We start from the raw sequence: 25,440 nt of genomic DNA, 5'->3' as shown, positions 1-25,440 counted from the left end.
TAGATAGTGGTTCAGCCATGCTTCAGCGCAAAGTGCTGGAGCAACTTAGAAATGTGATGAGTAACTTGGTGTAGTAATGCTACTGTGTGGAACCATTGTCTGCTGTCACATTGGCATCTCTGGGTTCCCTTCTGTTTTGGCTGAGAGGGCTACTGCAGACAGACAGACGCTGATGCTCCAGACTCAGCCGTTACCACTTTACAGTGGCTAACTATGCCCCTTTTAAATACAAGTTTATTACGAGGATCTTCTGCGGAATAAATTGCCTCTGGCAAGGAATTGACATTATTAAAAACTAATTGCTAAAGTTGCCTTATTCCATAGACCCTGCTGGAAGGAAAGACAGGTTTATTTTTGGGCTAAACTAGAATTTGATGCAGAAATGTATTTGCTGTGGTTATTCCATTTAAACAGTGTAATTGTTCCCTGTTTTGTCAACAGTGACTTTCAGATAAAGAAGGGTAAAGAAAGGATAAAGTATAAAGAAAGATACTTTCAGATAAATGAAGAAGGGTCTCGACATGAAACGTCACCTATTCCTTCGCTCCATAGATGCTGCCTCACCCGCTGAGTTCCTCCAGCATTTTTGTCTACCTTCAGATAAAGCAAAGTGACTTTGACCGTGTGGTCTGGCCTTCCAGCCACCAGCAGCCGAGGCTCTTGTGCTCAGCAAAGATAGTGGGTTGTTTAGGAAGGAACTGCAGATGGTGGTTTGAACCGAAGATAGACATGGAGTAAGCTGGAGTAAGTCAGCGGGACAGGCAGCATCTCTGGAGAAAAGGAATTGGTGACATTTCGGATCAATACTCTTCTTTTCAGGTCTGAAGGGTTTCGACTAGAAATGTCACCTATTCCTTCTCCCCAGAGATGCTGCCTGACCCGCTGAGTTACTCCAGCTTTTTGTGTTCACTTTTGTTTAAACCTGCATCTGTGGTTCCTTCCTACACATTCTCTCAGTAATTTCCGTGTTCTAGTCGTCATGGTTTTAGCTCGTTATTTTTGCAGAAGTTGAGCAGAATGTTTGAATGTCTTGAACTTACATCAGGTCAGGAACAGGAGAGGCAGCTTTGGGCTGTAATCCCATTAATTAGTTGCAGCAAGTGAATCTCAGGTCGATGCAGTAGCGTGAACATCAAAAATCAAGTCTATGGAGATGTTTTGGGTGGCCCAGTGACAAAACAATAGAACTGCAGCCTTACTGCACCAGAGACCCGGGTTCGATCCCGTCCTCAGGTGCTCACTGTGTGGCGTTTGCACTTTCTTGCAGTGACCACATGGATTTCCTCTGGATGTTTCGGTTTCCTCGAACATCGGGGTTGTGGGTTAATTTGACCCTGTAAATTTCCCCCAGTAGGAGGTAGATGAGAAAGTGATCTAACATAGAACCAGTGCGAACGGGTGATCGATGGTGAGCATGGACTCGTTGGGCCGAAGGGCCTGTATTCATGCTGTGTCTCTAAACTAAAGTAAGTTAATTCCGCGTTGTTGCAGGAGTAGCAGGTTTTAGCAGCAAGCCCGTTGATTCACCAAATTGTATCCACATTGTCTAATTGAGCAGCGGATAAAAGCAAGGCAAGGTTCAGTTCAGTTCAGTTTATTGTCACGTGTACCGAGGTACAGTGAAAAGCTTTTGTTGCCTGCTAACCAGCTAGCGGAAAGACAACACATGATTACAATCCAGCCATTCGCAGTGTACAGATATATGATAATGGAATAACGTTGAGTGCAAGGTAAAGCCAGCAAAGCCCGATCAAAAATAGTCCGAGGGTCACCAATGAGGTGGATAGTAGTGGAGCGGCCATGTTGAGAGAGAGACTGTGTTGACGTCAAGTTAGAGTCTTTGGCTCTAGATTTTTGGCGAGGAGGCTGGAGGAAGGAGGCTATCACAGGTGGATAGGAGGATAAGGTACAGTCTCCCTGTGTGTGAGTCTTGTTATTTTTTTATTTCGCTCCCTTTCATGGTCCAGTTGCAGTGGTGCTGTCAGGTAAGTTGGTACGATGCTGCTCTTGCAGGAAGTGGGGAGACAAGGAAACTGCTGGTGTCTCTGATGACAACACAAGTGGAGATTGTGTCCAAGTGCAGCGCCCTACAGACTGCATTAGGGAACTGGAGTTGCAGCTGGATGAACCCAGGGTCATTTGGGGTGTAACGGTAGATTTTTATATCGTTCAAGAGATTACTCCCTCTAGCCACTAAATGGACAGCATAGTTAAGGGGAATGTCCCCGTATGCATGCAAGACCTTCAGAGCTTATTCCCAGATAAATCTTCAAAACACAGTCTTTTGATTGATAAATTCTTTATTGTAGATGAAAAACAATAAGGTACATCCAACCTTCTTCCGACTCGTACACTATAATCTTCATCGAACTCCAGCTTATCGCTTTAAAGGTTAGAAAACTCCTCGTGTCTCTGTTACACTTCGCATGGTCAAAGGGTAAACCTTCCCCATGCTGGTCCCAAACTAAACTAAAAACTAAACTTCTGCGCAAGAAACTTAGCTCCAAACACGCACTAAAATACCACCCGCAATATAATGGGCAGTCTAAAATTTAAAGATGCATGCCGTAATTAATGATACACAAAACAAGCCAAATGGCCACTAAACGGGGGAATAAGAGTTTCTTGGCAAAGGCGCAAAGCAAACTTGTCACACACCCAAGGTCCAGGAAGAGAGAAGGTGGGTGGCCACGAGGAAGGGAAATAGACAGGGAGCGCAGGAGACCCTGTGCCCTTAAAAATGGGTGTCATGTTTTTGGTGCTGTTGGGGGAGGGGGGTGGTGACACTTGCAAGCTAAGCAGCAGTTCCAGGCAGGGCTGTGACACAGAGCCTGGCACTGCGGCTCGTCAGGGAAGGGTACCGTTAGGTGGAGACATGGTGTAGGTGACTATAGTTTGGGGTGCAGACAGGAGATTCTGTGGCAGCAGTCAAGACTCTAGGATGATGTGCTGCCTGCCTGGTGCCAGGGCCCAGGAGTGCCAGCATGACATCTACAAGAGGGAGAGGGAGTAGCCGCAAGTTGTTGTGCACTTTGGCACAAATGATGGAGTAGGGAAGGAGGGACAGTAGAGGGATTTCAGTAAAAGACTAAAAAGCAGGACTCCAGTGATCTGTGGATTACTCCCAGTGCCCCGTGCTAGTGAGCTTGGGAACAGGAAGATAAGGGGGTGGGGGGGGGGGGGGGGGGGGGGGGGGGGGGGGGGGGGGGGGGAGGAATGTGTGGCTGAGGAGTTGGTGCAGGGCGGCAGGGATTCAGATTTCTGGACCATTGGGATCCCTTCTGGGGCAGAGGCGAATTGTACAAGAGGGATGGGTTGCACCTTAACTGGAGGGGAACCAATATCCTGGCAGGCAGGTTCACTAGTGCTACACGGGTTGGGTTGAAACTAGACTGGCAAGGGGGTGGGATCCCGTGCATGACCAAGGAAGCGGAGAGGCTGGAAGGCAGTATGTGTGGTAATGAAAGACAGTGGACAGAATAGGCAGGATAAAGGCAGGGAGCATGGATGGGCTGTTGGTTTGAATTGTATTTATTTTAATGCGAGAGGCTGATGAACTCAGGGTGTGCTTAGGTACGTGTGTCTGGGACATTGCAGCTAATACAGAAACCTGGTTAAGAGCGGGACAACTTAATGTTTCTGGGTACGGGTGCTTCAGCAGCGATAGAGGTGGGGATAAAAGGGGAGGGGGTGTTGGTCTATTGATTAAGGAGGATGTCGCGGCAGTGGTCAAGGTGACATTACCGATGGTTCGATGATTATTATGTCGGAAGGAGTGCAAATGCTGGTTAGACACAATATGCTGGAGTAACTCAGCAGCGCAGGCAGCGTCTCTGGAGCGAAGGAGTGTGTGACGTTTTGGGTCGTGATCCTTCTTCAGACTGAGAGTGAGGGGAGAGGGTAACTAGAGATATGGAAGGGTACAAAGAGCAGACGATGATCAAGGATATGCACAATGATTCATTGTTGGCTGAGGGGAAGCTGACAATGAGGCTGACAAAGACATGTGGGTTTGTGGGTTAATTAGCTGCTGTAAATTGCCCCTAGTGTGTAACGAGTGGATGTGGAAGTATGGATGTCCTGGGATCGGTGGGCCAAAGGGCCTTTTTTCACATCTATACTATTACTAATATTCTCATCTTGACCACTTCCGGTCTGCGTTGTTTTTAAATTTGCGCAAAAACGGTACCATATATTGCTAGGATTTTTCGCCTCCTTACTCGCCGTTCTCCTCTGATCCAAGCGCGCCAAGATTTGTTCCATTCGGTGGCAGATTACAAAAGTTATGAAGGTTTAAAAATTTGTGAGATCAGCAGATTGTTCTTCTCACCTGTCAGTCACCATGAAGGTAACACCCCTTCCGGCACCGACTGGAGAATAAAGTCCCGGAGGCGGGGCTGTATCCGTGAGCACGTCCAGAAGCCGCCCAGAATAAAGCTGAAGCAGCGGCTTGTGGGCTGTGTTCGCGGGCGGGGGCGGGCTGTGTTCATGGGTGGGGGCTGTGAGCGAGACAGGAGCAGGGGACGGGAGCAGCTGAGTGAGTCCGGAGCCGGATCCTGGAGACAGGAGTGCGATCGGAGCCTGGGCCGGGCACCGGTGAGCCCACACACACCCCTCCAACACCCTCCCTCCCCAACACCCCCCTCCCCTACAACCCCCTCCCTCTGCAGCATCAATGCGTTTCTGATGGAATGCATGGCCGTTATTAACTGGATAAAGTATCAGTCCATTTTGTCACGATGGAATTGCAGCAAAGCAAACTCTGACTTTATTTTTGCCCTTGCTCAACCCAGGCCAACCACAAACACTGTGCTTTTTAACTGTGCAGATTTTAATCGTTGATGACATTGTGGTGCTATTATTAAATGGGTTCTAGACCTAAAGAAAAACAGTTGCAGGCAGGCAGGGCTGTGGGTTAGAGTAGGAAATCAGGACTCGTTAGACAACTCTTTCACAGAGCCAGCATAGGCATGATGGGATGAATTACTTTTTCTGCTGCATAATTCTATTATACTAGCATGGTAAATGCTCGCATTTATTTAAAGAGAAATAGAATACAAAAAGTAATGTAACGCTGGTCAGGCCGCATTTGGAATACTGTGAGCAATTTTGGTCACTATATCTGAGGAAGGATGTGCCGGCTCTGGAGAGGGTCCAGAGGAGGTTTACAAGAATGATCCCAGGAATTAGTGGATTAACCTATGATGAACGTTTGTCGGCACTGGGCCTGTACCCGCTGGAGTTTAGAAGTATGAGGGAGGACCTCATTAAAACATACAGAATAGTGAAAGGATTGGATAGAGTGGATGTGGAGAGGATGTTTCCACTAGTGGGAAAAGTCTAGGACTAAAGGTCATAGCTTCAAAATTAAAGGACATTCCTTTAGAAAGGCAACGAGGAGGAATTTTGTTAGTCAGAGGGTAGTGAATCTGTGGAATTTATTGCCACAGGAGGCTGTGGAGGCAGTCAATGGATATTTTAAGGCAGAGATAGATATATTCTTGATTAGTTCATGTGTCAGGGGTTATGGGGAGAAGGCAGGAGAATGGGGTTAGGATGGAGAGATAGATCAGCCATGATTGAATGGTGGAGTACACTTGATGGGCCGAATGGCCTAATTCTACTCCTATCACATGACATGAACTTTTTCTTTGTGGGCCTAGTGTACTCAAGACCAAGCGACTGGAATTGGCAGAGCTGGCAGCTGAAGACTGCTTGTGGTTGTACCTTGCTGTGAAAGGACTTGGTGTGTGTGTGTATGCTATCACTGCTCACTCATATCCACCAAGACCAAACGCAGACTGAGCGATCGCCTCGCGGAACACCTTCGCTCAGCCCTCGTGAACCAACCTGATCTCACATTTGCTGGACACTTTCATTCTCCTTCCCATTCCTACACAGAACTTTCTGTCCTTGGTCTCCTCCATTGTCAGAGTGAGACTAAACGCAAATTGGAGGAACAGCATCTCATATTTCGCTTGGGCAGCTTACACCCCAGTGGTATGAATATTGATTTCTCTCACTTCAGGTAGCCCCAGCATTCCCTCTCTCTCCATCCCTCCCCCACCCATACCCACCAGCTTCTCATTTTCACCCAACAAACAGCTTACAATATTTAGAAAGGAACTGCAGATGCTGGAAAATCGAAGGTAGACAAAAATGCTGGAGAAACTCAGCGGGTGAGGCGGCATCTATGGAGCAAAGGAAATAGGCAACGTTTCGGGCCGAAACCCTTCTTCAAACAGCTTACAATGCCCTGTTTCCATTATCATCGTTACTTTTTTACATATCTTTCATTCATTGTTCTTTATCACTCCACATCACTGTCTATATCTCTCGTTTCCCTTATCCCTAACCAGTCTGAAGAAGGGTTTCGACCCGAAACGTAACCCATTCCTTCTCTCCAGAGATGCTGCCTGTCCCGCTGAGTTACTCCAGCTTTTTGTGTCTATCTCCCATTTTGAAGGTCAGTCTCTACCCGCAGCCTGGAGAATTTGTATTCCAACTCGATGCCCGCAGACAACCCTCCCTTTTTGCATTTCTGATGGAATTCACGGCCATTATTAACTGAATGAAGTTTCTGTACTAATGATCTAGGGATGGACAGTTTCCGCTGTCTCCGGCTTCTGTCAGTGTGTTGTGTAATTAGCTGCTTGTGTTGTGTTGATCTACCTTTTGTTGTGCACAGCCCATTTGAGTCACACTCTGAGAAAATCCATGCTGCGATCAGAAGACAGATTGGTCTCCTACAGCTGGGTTATTCTAACACTGAAACCCCAGGGAGAAAGAGATTTGTCAGGAGCAGCACAGAAGACGGCGGGGGCCGGGAGAGAGAGAGAGCCTGAAGGTGGACGTTGCAACTTCAATTAAATTCACTCTCCTCTGACATCAGGGCTTTGTCAATTCCCCCGCAATTATTTTAACGTCGCAATTGCTGAGCAAACTCTCCTTTGGAAGCTGCGTTTATGTACTCCTTAAAAATGCATGCAATACAGCGCCAACCACCATGAGGAAGTTGGAGCAGGGAAGTCGAGGATTTATTTTCACGGTATAAATTAGTAAATCATTGCCCCGAAGGATGAAAAATGTTGCATTTACATTTTTAACCCTTTCCTGTAGCGTGGAAACATAGAAAATAGGTACAGGAAAAGGCCATTCGGCCCTTCAAGCCAGCACTGCCATTCATTGTGATCATGGCTGATCGTTCCAAATATAGAAACACAGAAAATAGGTGCAGAATAGGTGCAGCATTACTCTGCTTAAAGGCTTGAAAAGAATAAGCACAGTGCCTGTGTTTGGATTCGTACTGTTATCTATAACAGCATGCTTTGAATAAAATATGCAATGTAATCTGCATGGAGTCGCAAGGAACTGCAGAATGCTTGAATCTTTTGTACAACACAAAGTGCTGGAGTAGCTCAGCGAGTCAGGCAGCATCTTTAGTGGGTCATAAGATCATAAGTGATAGGAGCAGAATTAGGCCATTCGGCCCATTAAGTCTACTCCGCCATTCAATCATGGCTGATCCATCTTCCCCTCCTAACCCCATTCTCCTGCCATCTCGCCAGCACCCCTGACACCCGTGCTAATCAAGAATCTATCTACCCCTGCCTTAAAAATATCCATTGACTTGGGCTCCACAGCCTTCTGTGGCAATGAATTTCACAGATTCGCCACCCTCTGAGGGGTGTAATGTGCGTGTGTTTTTTGTCGTTAAGTCGGCAGAATTTCAGATCTTCCCATCTGCGGAGCGTGGGCTTCAACGTTTTGGCCTGCTTGTTCCTAGTTTCCTTTGCAAGCTGAGGGATAAGGTGACCCACCCTCTATCCCTTCATCTATCTCAGCTCAACAGGATGCTCGCCTTTCGGGTAAAACCACTGGAACTGCACATTTGTCAATCCCTTACAACATCAATCTTATAAAATCCATGCTCTCCGGCAGCTCTTTGTTGCTTTCAAACTGTTTTTCTCATCAAGTGTATGTCTGAGGTCTGAGAAAGGCGGGCGGGGGAGGGGAGTGGGTTGTGTGGGGGGTTAGAGATGTCAACAAAAGAACTAAAATAGTGTTCTGTAAGGATCAGAAACGGGTTCACTTTTCACAAACGATCTGGCTCAGGTAACACAAGCATAACCTGCAGATTTGTGGATGACTCTAAATTGTGAGCAATGGGGAACGTACTTAATATGGAGCAGGCAAGCTGTCTTCCTCATTGGAGACCCTCGGACTATCCGTTGATCTGGCTTTACCTTGCACTGAACGTTTTTCCCTTATCATGTATCTATACACTGTAAATGGCTCGATTATGATCATGTATTGTCTTTCCACTGACTGGATAGCATGCAACAAAAGATTTTCACTGTACCTCTGTACACGTGACAATAGACTAAACTGAAGAAGGTATATTTATATTGGTTTATCTACCAATCACAAACAAAATGTAAAGAGCATTTTCATAGAAAAAATATAGAAAAAACATGTGGCAGGAATTGCACAGATTCACGTGGAATAATGTGCATGGTTTTTTTTTAAGTCAGCAGAATTTCTGATGTTTCCATCTCCAGAGTGTTGGCTTCAACTTCTTTGCTCGCTTGCTCTTAGTTTCTTGAGGAATAAGACCTGTGGACCCTGAGGTGTAAGGTGACCCTTATTTCATAGCAAAAAACGAAATATAAGGTGCATTTTCAAAAATATATATAAATATATAAGGCCGTATATAGCTTCCAAAGTAGATGCAAAGTGGGGTCCTAAGGGGGCAGGCTCATTGGAGGTTAGTCTGTGCGCAGGCATGTTGGTAATGTTGGCAATGTATGTTTGCAGTAGTCAAATTGTGTCATTAATCAATGTGCCACTGATTTTACACAGACCTTGCTGAATGCTTCAGTGACACAGCTAATAGCAAGCATTAAAAACAATCTAGATCCAGTATTTAACAGAAAGAACATTTCTCTTGGCACCCTGTTCAGTTCAGTTTAGTTTATTGTCACGTGTACCGAGCTACAGTGAAAAGCTTTTGTTGAGTGCTATCCAGTCAGCGGAAAGACAATACTTAATTTCAATAGAGCCATTTACAGTATATAATGATACAAAACAGTTACATGATGAGGAAATTACGTATTGTGCAAGGTAAAGCCTGCAAAGTCTGATCAAGGATAGTCCGAGGGTCATCAACGAGGTGGATAGTAGTTCAGCACTGTTCTCTGGTTGTGGTTGTGTGCAGCACTTCATATTTCTCTGTATTAAAGTCCATGAAACTGTAGTCAACTTGTGAAACTATGCCTTGTGATTATGGCCACTGGTCTCTGGGAAAGCACTCAGCCTCTATTCTTCAGCATGTTAAAGGGGGTGAATAAACATGATATCATAATGCCTGTTTCCCAGCTTGTTCCAGTGTAGCTCCCTGATGATATGAACTGGGCAGAGAACTGAGTTTAGGAGACACAGTGATGCAGTAGTAGAGTAGCTGGCTCACAGCACCAGAGGCCTGCGTTCAATCTTGGTCTCTAGTGCTCTCTGTGTCGAGTTTGCATTTTCTGCCTATGACTGCATGTATTTCCTCCTGGATCTGTGGTTTTATCCCACATCCCAAAGTAACATGGGTTTGTAGGTTAATTGGCCACTATTTGATGGCCCCTCATGTGGAAGGGAGCGGATGCAAACATGGAATATCTAGTGATATTAGTGTAAGCGGGTGATCGATGGTCATCGTAGACCCGTGAGCCAAAGGGCCTCTTTACATGTTGTATCTTTAGTAATTAATAATAAGAATAGAGGAAACTGACAATGCAGGAAGTTAAATTGCTGAAAGTAACTGAATGTTAAAGAAACTCAGTTAAAAATAATAAAGCACTGGGATTCATTTCTGTCAGGATAGAATCAAAAAGGCGAGAAGTGTGTTGATTTTGAACAGAATACTGGTTACACTATGAATGTGTAAAAAGATAAAGGTTATTTAATTCCCACAAGCCCGCTCTGCTTCTGAATAATCTAAAGGCTGAACCCAGACTAATTCCATCTATCATACCAACCCCATTGTCCCACACCCTGGAGTTTCTCTGCATGATGAAAGTCTATTGGTCATAGATTTTAAATCGAACAAATGATCCTAACATTGCTTCTTGGCATTTTAAAGGGCCTGTCCCACTTGGGTGTCATTTGCGTGTCACGCAGGTGGCGCGTGAATATGTTGTGAATCCCAAATGCCTGGGGCGCCGTGCGCGACTGCGCATCACTGCTTACGTCACCACGCCTCACCACGCGTCATGCGCGCATCACAAAACGCCGTGACTCGTAAATGATGTCGTGTAAATGACGCCCAAGTGGGACAGGCCCTTAAGTCTCTAATTACTCCCAATCATGGTATGTCAAACTCTCTCCTAACGTTCCTCTTGAAATGGTTGTCTTCAACTTTAACTCCAAGTTCACTTAGTCCTGGGTTCCACAACCTGTGGAAGTGCCTTTGTTGCCTCCCAAGCTCCTGAAGAAGGGTCTCACACCCGAAACACCACCCATTCCTTCTCTCCAGAGATGCTGCCTGTCCCGCTGATTTACTCCAGCATTTTGTGTCTGCTCCATGAGTGGTTCTCCTTCTGCAACAGGAAAGCTGAGAGGGGATCTGTTGGATCTCTTTCAGGTAATGAAAGGGCTGCAGTGAGTTTGTTTCCAATTGCAAAGGAGCTTGAAGCTAGAGTTACTAAATTCTAGCAGGTATATGGGCAGCAAGCTCATTGCCCAGTGAATGGTCAGAGTGTGGAACTTATTTCAGCAAGTAGTTGTCGAGGCAGAGATACAACACGGAAACAGGCCCTTCGGCCCACCGTGTCCGCACCGACCAGCGATCCCCGCACATTAATACAAGCCTACACACACTAGGGACAATTTACACTCATACCAAGTATATGAACCCGCCAATCAACCTACAAACCTGTACGTCTTTGGAGTGTGGGAGGAAACCGAAGATCTCGGAGAAAGCCCACGCGGTTACGGGGAGAACGCACAAACTACGTACAGACAGCAGCCGTAGTCGGGATCGAACTCTTCCACTGCAAGCGCTGTAAGGCAGCAACTCTACCGCTGCGCCACCGTGCCACCCATGAGTTCTCCCATGCCTCGTTGTCACCTTCCCCTAGCTAACAATGATCTATTCTACATTCCCCCTTGATCTCTCGTTTTCACACCTTACCCTTCCTTATCTCTATGTCTCCCTCTCTCCCTGACTTTCAGTCTGAAGAAGGGTGATGACCCAAAACGTCACCCGTTCCTTCTCTCCAACGTTGCTGCCTGTCCCGCTGAGTTCCTCCAGCATGTTGTGTCTATCTCGGAAATTACGAGATCTCATGAAATCAGCTCCCTAACATCAGCCAATTTGCAATTAACTTTGTCTCAGTTTAATTAAGGGCATTTATTTTTGTTGCATTGCTGTTTTCCCTTGGCATATTATTTAGTCTCTTTTGCAGTCGCCTTTTTTTTGCGTGAGATTGCGAGCAGTCTATTGCAGCAAGTTGATCAGTGGTTTCACACTGCTTGATGTTGCTCCAACTAGCACCAATCTGATGGGCCAAATGTCTTCTATCTCTTCCGTCATCAGTCACGTTACAGAATGAGCGCAAGGCAGCTTTTGTGGTGTTTCTCAGCCACGGGTTAGGGATGCATCTCACGGTCCTCTGGAACTTCCTCCGCTACCTTTACCCTCTCTGAGAATCATGAGTCTCACCTCATGGATGCACGAACCATTACGCCAAAAAAACCCTCACTATTCACTAGTTGAAAGTTGCCTCTTGGGCATTTTGCCTCCTGACTGTCAAATCTTTTGTTAATAATACCCTCTTTAAATAAAAACTGTACGTCATAAGGTCATAAGTGATAGGAGCAGAATTAGGCCATTCATCCCATCAAGTCTACTCTGCCATTCAATCATGGCTGATCTATCTCTCCAACTCCATTCTCCTGCCTTCTCCCCACAACCCTTGACACCCGTACTAATCAAGAATCTATCTATCTATGCCGTAAAAATAACCATTGATGGCCTCCACAGCCTTCTGTGGCAAAGTATTCCACAGATTCACCACCCTCTGACTAAATAAATTCATCCTCATCTTCCTAAAGGAACGTCCTTTAATTCTGAGGCTATGAGCTCTGGTCCAAGATTCTCCCACTAGTGGAAACATCCTCTCCACATCCACTATATCCAGGCCTTTCACTATTTAAGTTTCAATGAGGTCCCTCCCCGCATCCTTCTAAACTCCAGCGAATACAGGCCCAGTGCCGCCAAACGATCTTCATAGGTTATAAGCCTTGACGTCCATGTTCTTGCATCCTTCTAAACTCCAGCGAATACAGGCCCAGTGCCACACTCCTCTCAAGTTCTTGGACATGTATCTGTCTCCCCATTCCATGTATATTTACTTTGGAACTCCATAATTTTGAATCCCAGGTTGGAATATGTTCATTTTCCCTCTGCAGAAGGAGAGATCACTTTGAAACGAGACGGCGTGTCGGCTGAAGGGACCACTTTGGAAGCCCTACTGCGCGGGGAAGCGCTGGAGAAAAGAAATGATCCTAAAGAAGATGAAACACTTAATGAAATTCAGGTCAGTCCTTTTACCTCTTTGGAGAATTACCACCTGTGTCATTTCCCACTTGAAACCATGATGCTGTTAATAATCATAGTGTTTAGTTTAGGTTAGGGATATAGCAGGGAAACAGGCCACTGAGTCAACACCGACCATCGACCACATGTACACACTAGTTCTATGTTATCCCACTTTTGCGTACACTCCCGACACATTAGGGGCAATTTTGCAGAATGACCTGCAAACCTGCACATCTTTGGGATGTGGTTGGAAACTGAAGCACCCGGAGAAAACCTACATGATCTCAGAAGGACATGCAAACTCCATATGGACAGCACCCGAGGTCAGGATTGAGTCCAGGCCTGTGGCGCTGAGCCAACAATTCTACCAGCTGCGCCTCTGTTGTTCTACATATTTGGGATGGTCCTTTCTTGCTTTTTTTTGTCCCATCAGACTTGATGCAGGAAGAATTCCCTGTGCCCAACAATGGACTCTTTCTCGTAAACCAATTCCTGTGGGGATAAATTAAATGGCATTTTCTGAATCTGTGGCATTTCTCCAAGTAAGCGCAGGAGGAGGCACTTCTCCACTGACCGCCACATGCAAGCTACATGGGGCGGTCACGGTGGCGCAGTGGTAGAGTTGCTGCCTAACAGCGCTTGCAGCGCCGGAGGTTCCGGTTCAATCCCGACTACGGTTGCTGTCAGTACAGAGTTTGTACGTTCTCCCCGTGACCTGCGTGGGTTTTCCCCGAGATCTACGGTTTCCTTCCACACTCCCAAGATGTACAGGTTTGTAGGCTAATTGGCTTGGTATAAAAGTAAATTGTCCATAGTGTGTGTAGGATAGTGTTAATGTGCGGGGATCGCTGGTCGGTGTGGAATCGGTGGGCTGAAGGGCCTGTTTCCGCGCTGTATCTCTAAACTAAAACTAAGCCCCTAGCTCCCTGAAAGTGGCAACGCAAGTAAATAGGTTGATCAAGAAGGTGTACAGCAAGGTTGCCTTCATTGGTGCTGAATGTATGCATCAGGAAATGACATTGCAGCTTTATTAAGGTCACATTTGGATAATTGAGTTGCTGCATTACAGGAATTGGTTCTGAGGTTGAAGTTGTGACATTGTTACTTTCTTTATTATTACCTCAAAGAGCAATGAATGAGTTCATAGCTGCCAAGCAGATCAATAACCCAGTTTACTCATCCAGTATGTTCACTAGTTCTCTGACTAGTTTTACCGTCCTTCTGATTAATTTTACTGACTGTCTGCCTCCTTGACTCCTTCCACTCGGCTAACAGTGAAACATTCTATTTTGTTTAAGAAGAAACTGCAGATGCTGGCAAATCAAAGATAGACAAAAATGCTGGAGAAACTCAGCGGGTGAGGCAGCATCTATGGAGCGAAGGACATAGGCAACGTTTCGGGCCGAAATATTGCCTATTTCCTTCTCTCGATAGATGCTGCATCACCCGCTGAGTTTCTCTAGCATTTTTGTCTACCTAGCGAGACATCCTACATTTTCTCATCATTGTCTGCTTTGACTTGTTGTTTACACACCTTACCCCTCCATATCTCTAATCTCCCTCTCCCCTGACTCTCAGTCTGAAGAAGGGTCTAACCGCGAACGTCACCCATTCCTTTCCCTCCAGAAATGCTGCCTGTCCCGCTGAGTTACTCCAGCATGCTGTGTCTATCTTCGGTCATCTCGCTGCTACTTGTAACTACAGCAGCATTGACTCATAGCTGTAAATACCTAGTGACGTGCGTCAGGTAACTAGAAAGTCTCAACAATTACACCTCATTACTTTTTCCACTGTGGTCATGGCTGTGGGGGTGGTTTCTAACTTAATGACAAGATACAAGATACATTTAATTGTCATTTGGACCCCTTGAGGTCCAAACGAAATGCCGTTTCTGCAGCCATACATTACAAACAAATAGACCCAAGACACAACATAATTTACATAAACAGCCATCACATTGCTGTGATGGAAGGCCAAATAAACTTATCTCTCCACTGCACTCTCCCCCCCCCGATGTCAGAGTCAAAGTCAAAGCCCCCGGCTGGCGATGGCGAATGTCCCGCGGCCATTAAAGCCACGCCAGGTGGTGCGAGGTCGCACACCGGGTCTTGGTGTTAGAGACCCCGGCGTGCGCTCGCAGAGTCCCGCGGCCATTCCAAGCCGCGCGGGGCGGTGATGCCAGGCCCCGCTCCAGGAGCTCTTCAACCCCGCAACTCGGGCGGGAGAAGTCGCCGTTGCGAGAGCCCTGAAAAGCGGTCTCCCTCCAGGGACCCGCGGGCTCCCGGTGCCGCCATCCACAGACCTGCAGTTGAAGCCTCCGACTCTCCGGTCGGGCCGCAGCAGCAGCAGCAGCAGCGCTCCTCCACCGCTCCACCCGCTCCGGACTCGGCCAGCCCCGCGACGGCGACGGTGAGTCGTCGGCACCAGAGTCCCCGGTCTCTTCCTGTTGGAGGCCGCTCCTCGTTGCAGCCCCAACGATAACGGAAACCCGACGAGAAAAGGTCGGGTCTCCCGTGCAGGGAGAGATTTAAAAGTTTCCCACCCCACCCACACACACCCCAACAAAAAATAACAAAAACTACATAAAAACATAGACAGAAAATAATAAAACGCGGACAGGCTGCAGAGGCCGCTGCTGACGAGAGTCGCGCCGCCCACCGGAGATGCTAGTTGAAGGTGGTTGCCGGAGGTTGCAGGTGGTTGCTGGAGGTTGCTGGTAGTGGAAGGTAAGACCTTCCACTATCTGCAACCTCCGGCAACCACCTTCAACTAGCATCGCACCCGGCTTCGGCTAAAAAATTACCGATTTCTAAAACGGCAACCTATTTTTAGTTGCGGCCTGTTTTGAATTTTTTGAAATAATCGCCAGAACATAGAAGAAGTGGAAACCAATTTCGGCCATTAGGGAGACTGACAAAAAACCCTGGGAACCGCACAGAAACCTTGGGTGGGGCGCAAAGTCTCCAGAGGTTTCCATTCAGGTTTCCTAAGTGGGACAGGGGTATTACTCCCTCTCTCTCCCATTCCCACACTGACCTTTTTGTCCTGGGCCTCCTCCACTGTCAGAGTGAGGCCCAGCGCAAATTGGAGGAACAGCACCTCATATTTCACTTGGGCAGCTCACAACTCACCAGTATGAATATTGATCTCACTAAATTCAAGTGAATGAGTAGGTTAACATATGATGAGCATTTGCCGGCACTGGACCTGTGATTTTTAGAAGAATGAGGGTGGGGGAACTTCATTGAAATGTACTGGATAGTGAAAGGCTTGTATAGAGTGGATTTGGAGAGGATGTTGCCACAGGCTGCGGAGGCCAAGTCAATGGATATTTTTAAGGCAGACTAGATAGATTCTTGATTAGTATGGATGTCAGGGGTTATGGGGAGAAGGCAGGAGAATGGGGTTAGGAGGGAGATATAGATCATCCATGATTGAATGGCTGTGTAGACTTGATGGGCTGAATGGCTTAATTCTGCTCCTATGACCTTATGACCTTGTGACCTTGCACCCACTCTGTCTCCATCCCTCGCCCACCCTAGTCGTTATACTAGTTTTTACGGTAGTTCTGGTGAGTTTCGTGATTTTTTTAGGCGACTGCCAGCGACAAGGCTGTCGCCTGTATGGTAGTGAGTCGTCTCCTCAGTCGCCCAAAGAGTCGTAGCGTCTTTCTGGTTGCAGCTGGATTTTGAAATGTTCAAAACTTTTCGGCGACAGTCGGCTTGTCATAGCTTGTCTTCTCCTGACGTAGGTGCTGTTGTAGGTTGTCGTAGGTTGTCGCCAGGATGGCGTAGGCTGTCGCTGGTGCTGACATCGGTGAATTCCATTGTCGTATCCACCGGCAGTCGCCTGAAAAAATCGCCTGGCAGGACAGGCCCATAACTTGTTTTTGTCTAGTCCACAACCAACAATGGATCACTTTCTTTATCATTGTTACTTGATTGCATATCTTTCATGAATTTCTTCTATATCTCTCCATATCACCGTCTATATCTCTTGTTTCTCTTTCCCCTGACTCTCAGTCTGAAGAAGGGTCTCGGCCCGAAACGTCACCCATTCTCCACAGATGCCGCCTGACCTGCTGAGTTACTCCAGTTTTTTGTGTCTATCTTAATATTAACTGTGATATGTCCTTTTAATTTAGCAAGCCCAGATTTGATATTGACAATCTTGTGTCCAGTGAGCTGGTGTTCTTAAAATTAAAAAGTATCATTGCCGCAAATGTGAATCTACCAATTAAAGAATGTTTCATTGATTGCTCCACTGGGGGATGCGACATCAGTGTACTGTCATTATTGGCCACTGACCTGTGTCCTTTCATGTACGTTTTAACCCTTCATTCACCTTCCTGAGAAAGCGATCCTGAAAATGAAACAGACCACGACAAAACAAACTCAACAACAATGCATAGGAAGGAACTGCTGATCCTGGTTTCCACTGAAGATAGACACAAAATGCTGGAGTAACTCATCAGGACAGGCAGCATCTCTGGAAAGAAGGAATGGGTGATGTTCCGGGTCGAGACCCTTTATCAATGAGAGTCTGACTCTCAGTCTGAAGATGGGTCTGGACCCGAAGCATCCCCCATTCCTTCTCTCCAGAGATGTTGCCTGTCCTGATGAGTTACTCCAGCATTTCTGTCTGTCCCACTGCAATGCAGCTGGACTGGAGGCGTTTCGAGTAATTGCATTTTTTGTTGACCGCAGAGAGTTCTAAACAACGAGGAGAACGTGGAAGACTTGGAGGAGGAAGAACTTGAAGATGAAGTGCCAAAGCGCAAGAACAAGCCGCGGGGAAGGGTAAGCATGATGCAGGAAAGCAAGAAGTACGCAAAACATGATCATTCCTAAACTGTTGAGAAACAGTTCTACCTTAACCTGCAAAAAATAATTTGATAGAAATTTAAAATAAGCTGAGTGATGTATGCATTTTTAATAGATTATGATTAATACTATTCTGTGTTAACTCCCACAAAAGAGAGGACAGATCGATATGCCCAAAATAACCTTGCCATATATACCTCTGAAAACAAAAAGCAAATTGCAGCTATTCCCTTGTTCATAGTCATAGTGTGGAAACAGGCACTTTGGCTCAACTTGCCCACACCGGCCAAGATAACCCAGCAACACGAGTCCCCCTTGCTTGCGTTTGGTCCATATCCCTCCAAACCTGTCCTATCCGTGTTGCTTGGGTGAAGATGCCAATGAGGACATTTTTTGCCTGGAAAATCAAAAGGAAACTGCAGATGCTGGAATTCTGAAATCAGAAAATGTTGCCAATACTCAGCAGGTGGTGAAAGGAGAAGCAGAGTTAATGTTTCAGGATGAAACAGCTCAGTCCGAGCAGAATAGAATCACCAGGATGTTACCGAGACTGGAGGGTTTGAGATACAAGCAGAAATTGAATAGGCTGGGGCTTTGTTCCCTGGACTGAGAGATAACCTTTTAGAGGTATATAACATTATGAGGGGCTTAGAGAAGGTAGATGTCTCACAGTCTTTTTTCCCAGGGTAGAGGAGTCCAGAACTAGAGAACATAGATTTAAGGTATGGGGGGGAAAGAGTTTTAAAATGACCTGAGTGTAATTTCTTCACACAGAAGGTAGTACTTGTATGATACAAACTCCAGAAGAAGTTGTGGGGTTGGGAACAATAGTTAGATGTTTACAATACATTTAGACAAGTATATGGATGGGAAGGCTTAAGAGGGATCTGGGCCTAATGCAGACAAATGGGACTCGCCCCGTTATAAAACCATGTCAGCATGGGTCAAAGGGCATGTTTCTGTATGGTGACTGTGATTCTGCAACTGGTAACGTTTTTAGTTTTAGTGTAGGGATACAGTGTGGAAACTGGACCTTCAGACCACTGAGTCTCCGCCGACCATCGATTATCCATTCACACTGGTTCTATGTTATCCCTCTTCCTCATCTAGTCCCCAGGAGCAATGTACAAAGGCCAATTAATCGCACGTCTTTGGACCTATCTGGACCTATTAACTCGAGGTGGAATTAAAGGTGCACGATAATATTATAGTATAGTTGAATCAAACCCTGTACTTCATTCACAATAATGTGCACTACACATGGTGAAAGTGATCATACTTGATACCTGAACCCACGTGATCAGCTGTGTGAGGTGCGTTTACCTGCGTACAGGTGATCGGCCATGTCCACAGTGCCCCCTGCAGCTTCCCCAAAACTGATCCCACTTCCTCATCTCCTCTTACAATCACGTACTGTATGTTCAATGTTTCAAAACATTACTGGTAGCTTTATTGCATCCACTTATAGCTGTGGGCTGGAATTTGCTGTGGATGTCCCAGGATCTGGTGATGACCTTCTCATCTACTGGAGGTGCTAGCTGGTCCTTTCATCTGATCTTGCCTTTAGTTTACTTTAGTTTGGAGATAGTTCAGTTTAGAGAGGAGGAGGAGCCCGAGGGCTGAGGAGGAGGAGCCCAAGGGCTGAGGGATGGGAGGAGACAGCCCGAGGGCTGAGGAAGGGGAGGAGACAGCCCGAGGGCTGAGGAAGGGGAGGAGACAGCAAGGGCTAACAAAATTGGGAGAATTCAATGTTCATGCCCCCAGGATGCAGACTCCCCAAGCGGAATATGAGGTGCTGTTCCTCCAATTTCCGGTGTTGCTCCCTCTGGCCATGGAGGAGACCCAGGACAGAGAGGTCGGATACGGAATGGGGGGGGGGAGTTGAAGTGCTGAGCCACCGGGAGGTCAGGGTGGTTATTGTAGACCGAGCGGAGGTATTCGGCGAAACGATTGAACATTTAGGTTCATGACCTGAGACACCACAGTCATCAGCTCTTCTGTAGCCATAGGTGGAGGGGCTCTTGGGACAATCTCTCCACCCGCCTTATAAAAGGCTACGGCCCTGTTATTGCACACAACGGTAAGAGCCAGCAAGGTTGATGGACGTAACGCAAATGGAAAACAACAGTGCTATTTCAGGTAGACACAAAATGTTGGAGTAACTCAGCGGGTCAGGCAGCATCTCTGGTGAAAAGGAATGGATGATGTTTCGAGTTGAAAACCTTCTTCAGACTGAGAGTCAGGGGGGTCAGGGAAACTAGAGGTCTGAAAAGGAACCTCATTTTTCGCTTGGCCAGCTTACAACCCAGCGGTATGAATTTTGATTTCTCTAATTTAAAGTAACGCCTTATTTCCCTCTCTCTCCACTCCTCCCCTGCCATAGTCGGCCTGCCCGTTCCACTGTTCACATCCAGATATCTCTTCGTTATCACCTCTTCCACAGCCAACAATGGACCATTGTGGGCTCCACCTTTCCTTGGTCATCGGTGCCGACTCTTATTTGTTCTGAATATTTTCATACCTCTGGTTTCCCTCTCCCTGACTCTGAGTCTGAAGAAGGGTTTCGATCTCAAACGTCACCTATTCCTTTTCGCCAGTGATGTTGCCTGACCTGCTGAGTTACTCCAGATTTTTGTGTCTATCTTCCGTGTAAACTATTTCAGTGTATTGCGCTGGGAGGCATTGGTGTGGAATCCTTCAGGGACTCCTTTGTCCTTTGAGGACCTCTCTTTAGTTTAGATTAGAGATACAGCGCGGAAACAGGGCCTTCGGCCCAACGAGTTCGCACCGACCAGCGATCCCCGCACACCAACACTATCCCACTATCCCACCGGGGACAATTTACATTTATACCAAGCCAATTAACCTACAAACCTGTAAGTCTTTGGAGTGTGGGAGGAAACCGAAGATCTCGGAGAAAACCCACGCAGGTCATGGGGAGAACGTACAAACTCTGTACAGACAGCACCTGTAGCCATGATCAAACCCGGGTCTCTGGCGCCGTAAGGCAGCAACTCTACCGCTGCGCCACCGTGCCGCCCACGTGTATTGTATTGTGTGTATTCTATTTAGTTTATCGTGATAGGAGCCATTGGTGTGGGGTCCTTCAGGGATTCTGAACATGAGGACCTTTCTTTGCCAGCATCTTTCGATGACTACAGTCCCTACCTCTCTTTCTTTGGAGAGGTAGAACAGGAGCCAGAGCCAGTGTGTAAAGTATATGATGGTCCCTATGGAAAGCATTGAGCTGGGCAGACGCTGAGTTGTATCTTGAGGTCCCTGACACCACTCCCCACAAAGCCCCCGGTGGCCCTGCGCCCATTTTCACACCACCAATTGGATATGAATTGGGGATCGCTATTTGTATTCTGCAGCTGGAATTGGCTATAATCCAGTTTCAATCAGGAACTAGAGAACCACTTCAGAGTTGCTTCGGAAATTGACAAGTAGAAAAAAATCTTTCTCCGAAGGGGAAAAACTGTTTCCATGTAACTTTCCTGCAGTAATCAGACACAATTGTCTCTTAAGCTAACAGTCTGTCATTTTCACTGTAGGTGACCATAGAAATTGACTAGAAATCACTTCTAATGACACTTGTGCAATCATTGAGCGCAGAAGGTTAAGGGGGGACCTGATAGAGGTCTTTAAAATGATGAGAGGGATGGACAGAGTTGATGTGGACAAGCTTTTCCCTTTGAGAATAGGGAAGATTCAAACAAGAGGACATGACTTCAGAATTAAGGGACAGAAGTTTAGGGGTAATATGAGGGGGAACTTCTTTACGCAGAGAGTGGTAGCGGTGTGGAATGAGCTCCCAGTGGAAGTGGTGGAGGCAGGTTCATTGGTATCATTTAAAAATAAATTGGATAGGCATATGGATGAGAAGGGAATGGAGGGTTATGGTATGAGTGCAGGCAGGTGGGACTAAGGGGAAAAATATTTGTTCGGCACGGACTTGTAGGGCCGAGATGGCCTGCTTCCGTGCTGTAATTGTTATATGGTTATATGGTTATTCACTTGGGCAGCTTACAATCCAGCAGTATGAGTATTGATTTCGCTAACTTATTTCAGTAACCTTTGCTTTCCCCTCTCTCTCCATCCCTCCCTCGCCCTAGTTCTCCGACTAGTTTCACTATCCTCCTGATCCATTTTACTGATTGTATGCCTCCTTGTCACCTTCCCCTCAGCCAACAATGAACCATGTTACGTTTCCTTACCATCGTCCCCTTTGATCTGCCCTTTTCGCACCCTACCCTTCCATATCTCTGTATCTCCCTCTCCCCTGACCCTCAGTCTGAAGAAGGGTCTCAACCCGAAACGTCATCCATTCCTTCTCCCCAGAGATGCTGCCCATCCCGTTGAGTTACTCCAGCATTGTGTGTCTATCTTCTGTGATTTGATTAAAGTGAAATTCAGACTTGCTGAGCCGAAGGGCCTGTTTCCGCACTGTATATTTAAATGAAACTAAACTAAACTAAACTAAATTGGGTGGTCTTCCCCCATCACATTCCCATGGTGAGTTACATTGTAGTCATTTACAAGACTATTGGTCAATCATATGCACACATTTCATAATCCATAAATTGATGTAATGTGGTTGCGTAAGATAGACACAAAAAGCTGGAGTAACTCAGCAGGACAGTCAGCATCTCTGGAGAGAAGGAATGGTTGCTTCATGTCCTGCAGTGGCAGGGATCCTTCCAGGTAACTCCAGTCCCAGCAAGATCTGTGCAGCCACCAATATTTTTAGCTTGTGGTAACAAAAATAAACATGCAGCTATTAAAATATTTTTTATATCGTGGGTCTGAAACTTGTAACAAGGACAGAGTCCCCCTTGCCCTCACCTTCCACCATACCTGCCGTCACGTACAACAGATAATCGTCCGACATTTTCGCCATCTCCCAACAGGATCCCACCACTGGCCACATCTTCCCATCTACTCTCCTTTCGGCTTTCCACAGAGCCCGATCCCTCCGTAACTCCCTGGTCCATTCGTCCCTTCCCACCTGAACCACCCCCTCTCCTGGCACTTTTCCTTGCAACCGCAAGAGATGCTACACTTGTCACTTTACCTCCCCCTTGACTCCATCCGAAGACCCAAGCCGTCTTTCCAGGTGCGGCAGAGGTTCACTTGTACCTCCTCCAACCTCATCTATTGCATTCGCTGCTCTAGGTGTCAGCTGCTCTACATCGGTGAGACCAAGCGGAGGCTTGGCGATCGCTTCGCCCAACACCTCCGCACAGTTCGCAATAACCAACCTGATCTCCCGGTGGCTCAGCACTTCAACTTCCCCTCCCATTTCAAATTCAACCTTTCTGGCCTGGGCTTCCACCATGGCCAGAGTGAGTCCCACCATAAATTGGAGGAGCAGCACCTCATATTTCACTTGGGTAGTTTACACCCCAGCGGTATGAACAATGACTTCTCCAATTTCAGGTAGTCCCTGCTTTTCTCTCCTTCCCCTCCCCTTCTCAGCTCTCCCACAGCCCACTGTCTCTGCCCCTTCCTTTCTTCTTCCCGCTCCCCCCATCCCCACATCAGTGTGAAGAAGGGTCTTGACCCAAAACGTCACCTACTCCTTCGCTCCATAGATGCTGCCTCACCCGCTGAGTTTCTCCAGCATTTTTGTCTACCCTCTACAACACAAGATTTCTTCGGAAAGCAACTATCATGTTCTAGCAGAACTCCTTGTAACAGCTGAAGCACATATCCGACTTGGATAAGACGAAATATGTAGGAAAGAACTGCAGATACATGTTTAAACTGAAGGTAGACACAAAATGCTGGAGTAACTCAGGAGAACAGGCAGCATCTCTGGAGAGGAGTAGGTGACATTTCGGGTCGAGACCCTGCTTCAGACTGAGAGCCAGGGGAGAGGGAAACGAAAGATATAGACGGCGATGTAGAGAGATATCTACATGAACAAATGAATGAAAGATAAGCAAAAAATTCATGATAATAAAGGAAACAGGCCATTGTTAGCTGTAGACTAGGTGAAAATGAGTTGCAGACAATGAGACTCAACAAGCCGACTTGGAGAATCCAAATCGGGGAATGCAATTATCTCTGAGAGATGGAGATGGGAGTGTACTCCATGGGAGCGATGTGGGTGGGAGCACAGCACTAGATCGCCCCTCTTTTCCCTCTTTGCTCCACATCCATTCTGCTGGACCAACACTGGTGTGTGTTCCTCAGTGGATCTTGCAACTCGGTGCAAATCCTCCAGGAATGTTTTGTGAATGGGTTTCATGAACTGTTCAATTCTATGTATTGTTTGCGAGCTGGGATTTGCTCACACAAATATCTAAATTCTGTGGTAACAGCACAGTGGTGCATGGTCCAGTGTACAGGCATTTTATGGTTAATTTTAGACTGGTGACCTTTTCCACAGGAGCTTGTTAATGATCCGAAACTTGCACCTTTCACCCTGTGAATACAGAGTTAGTATAACTCTGGACTCTAATTGGTAGCAATACTTTGCAGAGAACTTGCAGACAATTTACGGACAGCACAGTCGTGCACTGGTAGAGTTGCTGCATTTATGGTGTTTGCAGCGCCAGAGACCCGGGTTCGATCCTGACTACGGGTGCTGTCTATATGGAGTCTGTACGTTCTCCCCGTGACCTGCATGTGTTTTCTCTCAGAGATCTTCGGTTTCCTACTGCAATCCAAAGACGTACAGGATTGTAAGTTAATTGGCTTGGTAAATGTAAAAATTGTCCCTAGTGGGTGTAGGATAGTGTTTTAATGTGCAGGGATTGCTGGTTGGTGCTGACTCAGTGGGCCGAAGGGCCTGTTTCCATGCTGCATCTCTAAACTAAACTGTGAGTCTGTGGAATTCTCTGCCTCAGAAACATAGAAACATAGAAATTAGGTGCAGGAGTAGGCCATTCGGCCCTTCGAGCCTGCACCGCCATTCAATATGATCATGGCTGATCATCCAACTCAGTATCCCGTACCTGCCTTCTCTCCATACCCTCTGATCCCCTTAGCCACAAGGGCCACATCTAACGCCCTCTTAAATATAGCCAATGAACTGGCCTCGACTACCCTCTGCGGCAGAGAGTTCCAGAGATTCACCACTCTCTGTGTGAAAAAAGATCTTCTCATCTCGGTTTTAAAGGATTTCCCCCTTATCCTTAAGCTGTGACCCCTTGTCCTGGACTTCCCCAACATCGGGAGCAATCTTCCTGCATCTAGCCTGTCCAACCCCTTAAGAATTTTGTAAGTTTCTATAAGATCCCCTCTCAATCTCCTAAATTCTAAAGAGTATAAACCAAGTCTATCCAGTCTTTCTTCATAAGACAGTCCTGACATCCCAGGAATCAGTCTGGTGAACCTTCTCTGCACTCCCTCTATGGCAATAATGTCCTTCCTCAGATTTGGAGACCAAAACTGTACGCAATACTCCAGGTGTGGTCTCACCAAGACCCTGTACAACTCAGAGGGCGGTGGAGGCCGGTTCTCTGGATACTTTCAAGAGAGAGCTAGACAGAGCTCTTAAAGATAGCGGAGTCATGGTGTATGGGGAGAAGGCAGGAATGGGGTACTGATTGGGGATGATCAGCCATGATCACATTGAATGGCGGTGCTGGCTCGAAGGGCGAATGGCCTACTCCTGTACCTATTGTCTATTGTCCATCGTCCATTGTCTAAACTAAACTAAACTAAATTCTCACTTTAGTTGGTCCCTGGTTCTGGACTCCCCCAACATCGGGAACATGTTTCCTGCCTCTAGCGTGTCCAGGAAAGGAAAATAGTAGATTAGAGTAAAGGAATAGGTGTCATTTTGGGTCGAGGACTGCTCCTGGTACTGTATGTTTCTATCTCAATTTCTTCCTAAATTGCAGATAGATGTAAATGTCAGTGATCATTGTAGTGAGCTAATGTGAACTTTGTTTGTTCCATTGGCCTGGAAGAGTAGGCTTTCCAACTCTTATGATGGTTATTAACGGGTTTATTGAAAGCAGTCAGTTGTTTGATTTTGCTTTAACTTTGGAGGCAGTTTAGTGTACAGTTCAACTA

At 46.6% G+C, this 25,440-nt stretch overlaps 1 protein-coding gene across 6 annotated transcripts in view; it reads left to right on the top strand.

Annotated features, from left to right (window-relative positions):
- LOC129700493 (zinc finger protein DPF3-like) overlaps positions 1-25,440 on the top strand; it is a 156,808-nt gene that overhangs the window by 66,505 nt on the left and 64,863 nt on the right. For all 6 annotated transcript variants that reach the window (XM_055641026.1, XM_055641027.1, XM_055641031.1 and 3 more), the window contains 2 exons: positions 12,460-12,587; positions 17,296-17,388. In XM_055641026.1, coding sequence (XP_055497001.1) covers positions 12,460-12,587; positions 17,296-17,388 — 221 coding nt within the window. The remainder of the gene's footprint in view (positions 1-12,459; positions 12,588-17,295; positions 17,389-25,440) is intronic.

The sequence above is a fragment of the Leucoraja erinacea genome, chromosome 9 (genome assembly GCF_028641065.1).
Source record: "Leucoraja erinacea ecotype New England chromosome 9, Leri_hhj_1, whole genome shotgun sequence".
In the NCBI taxonomy this organism is placed as follows: Eukaryota; Metazoa; Chordata; class Chondrichthyes; order Rajiformes; family Rajidae; genus Leucoraja; species Leucoraja erinaceus.
Note: the sequence above shows the minus strand (reverse complement) of the source record. Positions and strands in the feature narration are given on the sequence as shown.